Below are 8,096 nucleotides of genomic sequence, written 5' to 3'. Positions count from 1 at the left end.
GGCGGGTGGGGGGCTGGATAGCGGGGGAGTGGGACTGGATGGGGCGCGGGGCCTGACTGTGCCCGGCGCCTCCCAGACTCTTCGCCGGAGCAGCTCCTTCTCCAAGCTCCGTGAGTCCATCCGGCGTGGAAGCGAGAAGCTGGTCTCCCGTCTCAGAGGCGAGGGGGCAGCGGGAGCAGCCGGGTGAGTGTTGGATCAGGTCAGTGAAGAGCCCCGATATCTGCAGCTCCCCCTGTCCTGCTCAAGAACCTTCCATGGCTCCCATCTCCCCTTGACGTACAGTCACACCCGGTGCTGGAGAGGTCTTCCCAGGGCGGGAGCCAGGCCCCCCCAGACTCACTCGCTCCCTCTGCAGGATGAAGAGAGCCGTGTCCCTCAGCACGCTGCACGTGGGTGGTGCCAGGGCAGCTGGGACCCAGGTGATGGGAGACAGGGGTACCTGGTCAAGGATGGAATGGGGGGCCATGCTGGCAGGCAAGGGGAGGGAGGGGACAGGCTGGTGTTGGGAGCCAGGGGTGGTAGGTGGGAATGGACCACAGGACAGAATGGATGGATGGGCTTTATTTGGGGGTCAGGTAGGGGATGGACATGAGGTACAGGAGAATGAGCAATACCGCCGCTGCAGTGGACAGGCTGGCAGTCAGGGTGGGTAGCACTAGTGCAGCTGGAGCAGGTGTGTCCTGCCCTCGCCTTCCCGTCAGCCACCCCTTGTGCCTGTCCCCAGTTACCCAACCAGCACCTGAGTGAGGCCTCTCGGACCCTCAGCGCCAGCACCCAGGACCTGGGCCCCCGCTAAAGTCCACAGGACCACGTGCCTGCAGCTTCCACCAGAGGGGAGTCCATTCATCTCCTTGCCTGGCACCCTGGGGACACCCCGTGTACTTGGCTGCCCTCTCCTCTGCTATTAAAGTTTGTCGATCTGGCCGCCAAGAATGTCTGCTTGAGGTCTCCTTCCTGCACAGGCCTCCCCACGCCTCCCGGAGGCCCCTCCAAGCCCCTGGGACCCAGGGCCAGGTAACAGCAGTCGCAGGAACTCCTTTTATGGCCCTGCCCCACCTCGCCTACAGCTGCTGTGCAATCTGCTCGATCCTCCGCAGCGTCTCCTCGGACTCCAGCTGCTCCAGGCTCAGCAGGGACAGGCCCAGCTGATCCTCCTGGCGGGCAAGGACGGGAGGGTGAGGCCAGGGGCTCACGCACCTGCCCGTCTACCGTGGACACACGCTGGCGTCTGAGCCCTCGACTCCCAGCAGTTCCCAGGCCGGGCGTGTGGGCGCGCACAGACCTCCCTTTGTCGCGGGCAGGCTGGGTGAGGGCGTGGGGAGGAAGCGAGACCTTCCCGAGGCAGCTTCGCGTGGGAGGCTAAAGGGAAGCAGGGCGGGCCCTCCAGCTCACCCTGTGGAACGGCTGTGCCATCTGCCTCAGGAAGTACTTGGCCACCTGGACCCCCTCGTCCACGGTCAGGTTGAGGTTGGCGTCCGTGAGGTGCTCCTGGATCCAGCGAGGCAGCTTCCCCCGCTTGTCCGCCCGGGCAAACCGCTTTGAGCAGGAGGCGGGAGAGAGGGAAGGTGTCAGGACCCTGGGGCGATGGTGAGGGGAACAGCCAGGCTGGGCGGGCCGACCCCCACCTTGTCAGCGAAGACCATGAGGCCGTAGTCGGTCTTGCCCCTGATGGCCCGGCCCACACACTGGGCCGCGTGGCGCATGGCGTCGAAGGTGAGGAAGTCGTTCTCTCGGATCTGGAACTGGTCCCGCAGGTATTCCAGCCGGGCCTGCGGCGAGATGGGGCCGGTCCCTAACGCCTGTCCCTCTGCAGCAGCCCCTTCCCCGTGCAAATCCTGGGGGAGCACCCAAAGGGGCCCTCGCATCCTGCGCCCCCAGGCGCTGCTCACCTTGAGGATGCGGCTCTGCGTGTAGACGTAGGGGACGCCAAACATGATGACGGCCCGCCCGAAGTGGTGCACTGTGTGGGGCGGCAGCGAGGGGTTACCCCGAGACCAGCTGGAGGGAGCCACCCTCAGGCAGCCCAGGAGTGGGAGGTGTGGGGGTGCTCCGAGGGCCCCATGGGCACCCAGGGACGAGGGAAGGGAGGCCCTGGGTGTGCCCAGGCTGTGGGCGTCCCCTGGGGCAGCAGAAATGGCCAGGGCTCCAGGAAGGCTGCGGGGGAGGGGAGAGCCTAGTTTGCTCACCAAAGTCGATTCCCTCAGACACTTTGCCACGAGCCACTGAGAGCAGGATGGCCCCACGGCCGTTCTCGCAGGCCTACGGAGGGGAGGCCAAGACAGAAGCATGGCCCCTCAAAGCTGTCCTTCCCCCTTACCCCCTCCTTTCAGTTCCCCCTCCCCCGGCCCAGCCTCACCTCCTGGTACTTCTCCAGGGCCACGCTGGTCTCAGCCCCGTCTTGGGTCTCAATGAAGAGCAGCTTGTTCCTCTGGATGTTCTCGAGGATGCCCTGAAGGACACGCGGTCAGTGTGGCCGGCAGGAGGGTCCCGCTCTCGGGTGTCCCTGCTAAGCTCGGCTCTGCCCGGGCTTCCTGGCTACAGGCCACTTCTCTCCCCCGTGGAGACCTAGCAGGGAGGGCGGTGGCACCGTAGCCTCCTTTCAGGAAACCTGTGATCCTGGCAGGGAACTGTCCCCACACCCAACTTTTGGACAAGTGGGGCAGGCATGTGGCCCAAGACAGCCAGTCGGGACCCTCCCTGCCCAGCCACCGACTGTGGAGACAAGATTTCACATGTGACAGACATTGTAATAGAGACCCGTGGCCAGGACAGACATAGAGACAACGGGACAGGACAGAGGGCTGAGAAACATCCCCCCACAGGAACCCTCAGTGGGGAGGAGCTGGGGCAGCCGGATTTCCATGTGGGAAAAACGGAACCTTGACCCCGGCCTCACACCATACACCCAGAGGAACCTAGGTGCTCACAGACTAGGTGTGAAAGCTAAAGCTACAGGGCTTTCTTAGGAAACACAGGAGACGACCATCTCCTGGGCAGGCAGAGGTTTCTTAAATAGGACACAGCCGGCACTCAGGGCGTGGGGCTCGGGGGCCAGCAGCCCCTCCCCTGTGTGGAAAGAGCCAGAGGACAGAACCGAGGTCTTGGCCATGAGTGGGTGAGCTCCCCACCCACCCCTCTCTGGTGTTCGGATTCGCCAAGTCCATTATCTCACCTCCGCCAAGATCTGGGCCATGGGCGCTCAGAGGCAGAGCGGGCAGAGCAGCCCCTGCCGTCCCTGCATCCTGCCTCCCCCAGTCCCGGCTCCGTGTCCAGAAAGCCCACGACCTCACCTACATCCCCCCAGTGCACTCTCTGCCCGAGTTTCTGTCCAGTCTAGTTCTCCAGAACCTTCCTCTTACAGCACAGCACCCAGCGAGAGTCTTGCCTGCTACCCAGGTCAAGCCACATGCGCTGAGGGGCACAGGCATGGTGGTCACCCCAAAAGACCAGCAAGGGAACCAGGACCGGGGAGGCAGGGTGTGGTTCCGTCTCCTGAGGGGTAGGCCTTAGAGGGCCCAGAGGCTGTAATGCTAGTTCTTAGCCCGGAGTGGGGGAAGGGCCCTGGGTGTACACTATTCTTTAAACTGCTCATACGTGTCCTATACACTCTCCTGCCCCCTATGACACAGACGGGCAGAGCCAAGATCTGAGAAGCCAGGGCCTTCCTGGGTGCGGCGAGCAGGGGCGGCGGGCGTACCTGCTCGTACCAGGAGGCCACGGTGCTCTCCATGTACTGGTAGCTGGTGAAGAAGGCCACAATGCCATCGGGGACCACGGCAGACATCTCCAGCAGGAGGTTCCCGTAGTTCCGGATCACCGCTGGGGGGGGTCAGAGGCTGCACCTTCCGCTGGCCTGGGCCCTCTTCCCCACCCCGTCAGCATTCCTGTCTAATGCCTGGTCTTGAACGTGGGGCTCCTAGAGGCCCCAGTAAGCCACCTGGAGGGCTGTTCACACACACATTCCATTTCTCCTTGCAGGCCGGTGGGAGGCCTGGCCATGTGACTTGCCATGGCCAATGAAATGAGGGAAGTGGCTGCGTGCCACTCCCAGGTGGGCACCTCTGTAGACAGTGTGCCATTCACCACGATCCCTCCTGTCACGTCTCACCACAGCTGTGACGTGCCCAACGGTGGAGGTTCCCAGAGGTGACACTGGGCAGGCCCCCGCAATCCACAATGCACGGACCAGGGGCAAGAAGCAACCTCTATGGGAAGCCACTTCGACGTGGGAGTATTTGTTACCACAGCAAGACAGGCCATGCTGACTGCTGACCCTCCCCTCTCGGAACCCAAACCAGCCCCCGCCATGAGCTCCCACGGGCAGCATACCAATATCTTCCCGGGTCTCGAATTTGGAGCTGATGGCCACCTGATCGTTGCCACGGCCGATGATCTGAGGAGAGCAGGAGACATCACAATAAGCGAAGCAGCAGCGACCACCGTGATGTGCAGGTTGCCAGCTACGGCTGTTCTAAGCTTTTTATAGACATGGTGTCATGGAAGGAACGACCCTGTTATCAGTACTGCCCGGAAAAATCACCGAAGGCGCAGAAAAGGTGAGTCGCCTGCCCCAGGTCACATGGCAAATAAACAGCAGAGACGGAACTGAACCCAGTTCTGCCCATGTTCCCAACCAGCAAGCACGCTCCAGCTGCTCCAGCCGCCCCAGCCTCCAGCCAGGCGGTTCCAGGAGAATGCTTCTCACCGTGACCTTGACAGCCACTGGGGCACCCCCACCAGCCCCTCACAAAACCATGTGCAGTGCATGGTCAGCACAGTGCCGGCTGTGTCCTATTTAAGAAACCTCTGTTTCTTAAACAGTGCATGGTCAGCATTGGAAAAGCCATTCCCCAAGCCGCAGCACTCTGGGACGTCTGTCACAAACTAATGGGGGAGCGAAACCTGCCCAGCCCTGAGTCCAAAGTCCTGGCTGATCTCCCTTTTTGACTCTTTAAAATGTTCCACTGCTGCCCAGCCAGTAATGCTCAGTAGATTGAGCACGGTCCCATGCACCAAGAGGTCACCATTCAACTCCGGATCAGGGCACATGCACCGGTTGTGGGCTTTGTCCCCAGTAGGGGGCGTCTGGGACCCCCAAGCCGCAGCACTCTGGGACGTCTGTCACAAACTAATGGGGGAGCGAAACCTGCCCAGCCCTGAGTCCAAAGTCCTGGCTGATCTCCCTTTTTGACTCTTTAAAATGTTTCACTGCTGCCCGGCCGGTATTGCTCAGTAGATTGAGCACCGTCCCATGCACCAAGAGGTCACCATTCAACTCCCGATCAGGGCACATGCACCGGTTGTGGGCTTTGTCCCCAGTAGGGGGCGTCTGGGAGGCAGCCGATCGATGTTTCTCATCAATGTTTCTCTCTCTCTTCCTCTCCCTCTCTGAAAAAAACCAAAACGAAACAAAAACCTTAGCTCACTCTCCCCTCCGCCGCCTTGGAGATCACGGAGGAGGCATTCCCATTTGCAGATGAGAAGGCGGAGACTGGGAGAGCACGCCCACAGGGAGTGCCCAGGTCTGTCTGAAGCCAGGATCTGTGCCCTGAGCTGTACAGCTCTCCTGCCTGATCAGCGGAGGGAGCAGAGGGAGGACAGTCAGCCACTCGCTTCCATCTTCCCACCCGTCACCCACCCCTCTCCCACGTACCATGGGGCACAGGCAGACGCGGGCCAGTGTCATGGTGAAGGTTGCCATGGTGACAGGGTGGAAGTCCAGGATCTTGGGGTAGATGTCCAGTGGGGACAGCGTCTGTGGTGGGGACGACAGGAGGGATCTTAGCAGGACTGGGCAGAACCAGGAGCCCCGAGGGGAGGGCGGGGACAGAGAAGGTCCTCACCCCGGATGTGATGATGACAGACTGGAAGCGCTCGAAGACGGGTTTGATGGCCAGCGAGGCGTCCATGCAGCTGTGGGAAGCAGACAAGGGTGGTGAAGGCCAGGCCAGGGGGCTGAGGCCCCACAGTCCATTCATACCCTGCTGGGCTTGGGGCTCACCTGAAGTGCAGGATGGGGTTGGTAATGGTTGGGGTCCTGTCGTCAAAGGGCTCGATGATGATGGTGAAACCTACCGGAGGCCGGTGAGAATGCTGGGTACCAGTGATGACCATGCCCCTCACCAGTCCCCACCCCCTTAGTGAACGGGACCAGCCACCTACAGCCCAAGCCTAAAACCCAGGCATCTGAGTCCAAAATACACCCAGCCTGCCCGCGTGCTCAGAACCAACACCTGCACAAGCGTTCAGGGAGGTCCTCCTCCTCGGGCTCCTCCAGGGCCACCAGAGCCCGCCCTGCCCCTCCTGCCTGCCCCTCGCCTCTCTGTCAGCGGTTCTCAACCTTGGCTGCACATTAGAATCACCTGGGAATCTTTTTAAAAGCCTGATTTCCGGGCCTCATCCTCCGGAAATTCTGTTTCTTTGTTATGGGGTGAGGCCACAACATTAGTAACAAAGAAACAGAATTTCCGGAGGATGAGGCCCAGAAATGAGGGTTTTAAAAAGATTCCCAGGTGATTCTAATGTGCAGCCAAAGTGAGAACCACTGGTCTAAGCCATCAGGGGGCTGTCGGCTCTGCTCTAAAGTCGATCTGCAATCTGACCCCCCCCCGCCCCAGTCATTGCCATGACCTCCTGCCTGAACCACGGTGGTCGCCTCCCTCACTGGGCTCACAGCTCCCATCCGCTGTGCTGGGGACACAGCAGAGACCAAGACAGCTCTGGCCCTGCCCTCTCAGGGCTCACAGTTCAGAGATGGGGACACAGACCTGAATAACCACCCGAGTGGCAGGGCTGGGACGGGAGAGCCCCGAAGAGGAGGCCAGCCCAGCCTGGAAGTCAGGGAGGATTCATGGAGAAAGGACCCAGGTAAAAGGAAGTGAGGTGGTGCCTGGCCGGTGTGGTTCGGTGGTTGAGCGTTGACCCGTGAACTAGCAGGTCAGGGTTCAATTCCCAGTCAGGGCATGTGCCCGGGTTTTGGGCTCGATCCCCAGTAGGGGGTGTGCAGAAGGCAGCTAATCAGTGATTCTCTCTCATCATTGATGTTTCCATCCCTTTCTCCCTCTTCCTTCCTCTCTCTGAAATCAATACAAAATAAACAAAAGTAGCACACATTAAGAAAGTGCGGTGTTGGCAGGTGGGGACGTGGGGAGGAGAGGAGGAAGCCAGCGGGAGGGAAGACAGCACGGGACAGAGGAATGCACGCAGGAGGAACCTTCCGGTGGGACTTGCTTCTGATGGGCCCTGGGGTGGGGGAACGGGCTTTTGTGCTCCCTGAGGCCGGGCCAGCCGGCCAGGCCTGACCTGGTTTCCTGGATAGAGGAGTAATCCCCGGGGATCAGACTGAGCTGCGGGCCAGTTTCACGCTGAGGAAGGGAAGGGATGCTGACCGATAAAGGCGAGCGCCTCCGGGGCACGTCCCCTCCTGGCAAGCTGGACACCTGAGCATCACCCTCAGCTCCTCCCCCCACGCTGCCCACGCCCAGGCCCAGGCACCAGGCAGCCCTGCCTCTACCTCCCACCTTCCCTCCCCTTCCCTCCCCTCCCGTCTCTCGTCCAGCCCTGGCCAGGCCCCATCTATCTGCCCCCAGTCCCTCGGGAAGAATGTTTCTAAAGTGCAAACCTGCCCCTGCCCCTCCCTTGCTCAGAACCTGCCATGGCCCTCCAGTGCCAACAGGAACAGAACAACCAGGTCCTGCCCTGGCCAGTCTGGCTCAGTGGATAGAGCATTGGCCTGCGTACTGAAGGGTCCTGGGTTCAAGTCCAGTCAGGGGCACATGCCCAGATTGTGGGCTCGATCCCCAGTAGGGGGCGTGCAGGCGGCAGCCAATCAATGATTTTCTCTCATCATTGATGTTTCTATCTCCTTCCCTCTCCCTTCCTCTCTTCCTCCCTCTAAAATATATATATATAAAAATTAAATGCTCACAAAAGGTAAGACCTTAAGTTTAATGGAGCCAATTAGATGCTACCCCATCCTTTCTCCATCTCCACTGGTGTAAAGGACAAATTTTCTTGAGACATGGACCAACCTGAAAAGTTTATTTCATTTGATCTATTTCAGTCAACCAAGTTCAAGGACATAATGACTCACTGGC

At 60.5% G+C, this 8,096-nt stretch overlaps 2 protein-coding genes across 2 annotated transcripts in view; one reads left to right on the top strand and one right to left on the bottom strand.

Moving 5' to 3' along the window:
• KLC3 (kinesin light chain 3) overlaps nt 1-933 on the top strand; it is a 15,508-nt gene extending 14,575 nt beyond the window's left edge. Inside the window, exons 8-10 of the mRNA XM_015561196.1 lie at nt 11-183; nt 356-419; nt 725-933. Of these exons, the coding sequence (XP_015416682.1) occupies nt 11-183; nt 356-419; nt 725-796 (309 nt within the window). The 3' untranslated portion in view covers nt 797-933. The remainder of the gene's footprint in view (nt 1-10; nt 184-355; nt 420-724) is intronic.
• Nucleotides 934-1,024: 91 nt separating this feature from the next.
• Nucleotides 1,025-8,096, bottom strand: part of ERCC2 (excision repair cross-complementation group 2) — a 35,577-nt gene continuing 28,505 nt past the window's right edge. The window contains exons 13-23 of the mRNA XM_015561195.1: nt 6,002-6,071; nt 5,844-5,913; nt 5,654-5,755; nt 4,330-4,393; nt 3,698-3,819; nt 2,357-2,449; nt 2,187-2,259; nt 1,890-1,960; nt 1,626-1,769; nt 1,393-1,536; nt 1,025-1,154 (exon numbers count right to left, since the gene is read on the bottom strand). Coding sequence (XP_015416681.1) covers nt 1,062-1,154; nt 1,393-1,536; nt 1,626-1,769; nt 1,890-1,960; nt 2,187-2,259; nt 2,357-2,449; nt 3,698-3,819; nt 4,330-4,393; nt 5,654-5,755; nt 5,844-5,913; nt 6,002-6,071 — 1,046 coding nt within the window. The 3' untranslated portion in view covers nt 1,025-1,061. The remainder of the gene's footprint in view (nt 1,155-1,392; nt 1,537-1,625; nt 1,770-1,889; nt 1,961-2,186; nt 2,260-2,356; nt 2,450-3,697; nt 3,820-4,329; nt 4,394-5,653; nt 5,756-5,843; nt 5,914-6,001; nt 6,072-8,096) is intronic.

The sequence above is a fragment of the Myotis davidii genome, unplaced genomic scaffold (genome assembly GCF_000327345.1).
Source record: "Myotis davidii unplaced genomic scaffold, ASM32734v1 scaffold796, whole genome shotgun sequence".
NCBI classification, from domain to species: Eukaryota; Metazoa; Chordata; class Mammalia; order Chiroptera; family Vespertilionidae; genus Myotis; species Myotis davidii.
The sequence above is the reverse complement of the archived record's forward strand: the minus strand, read 5'-3'. Positions and strand labels throughout refer to the sequence as shown.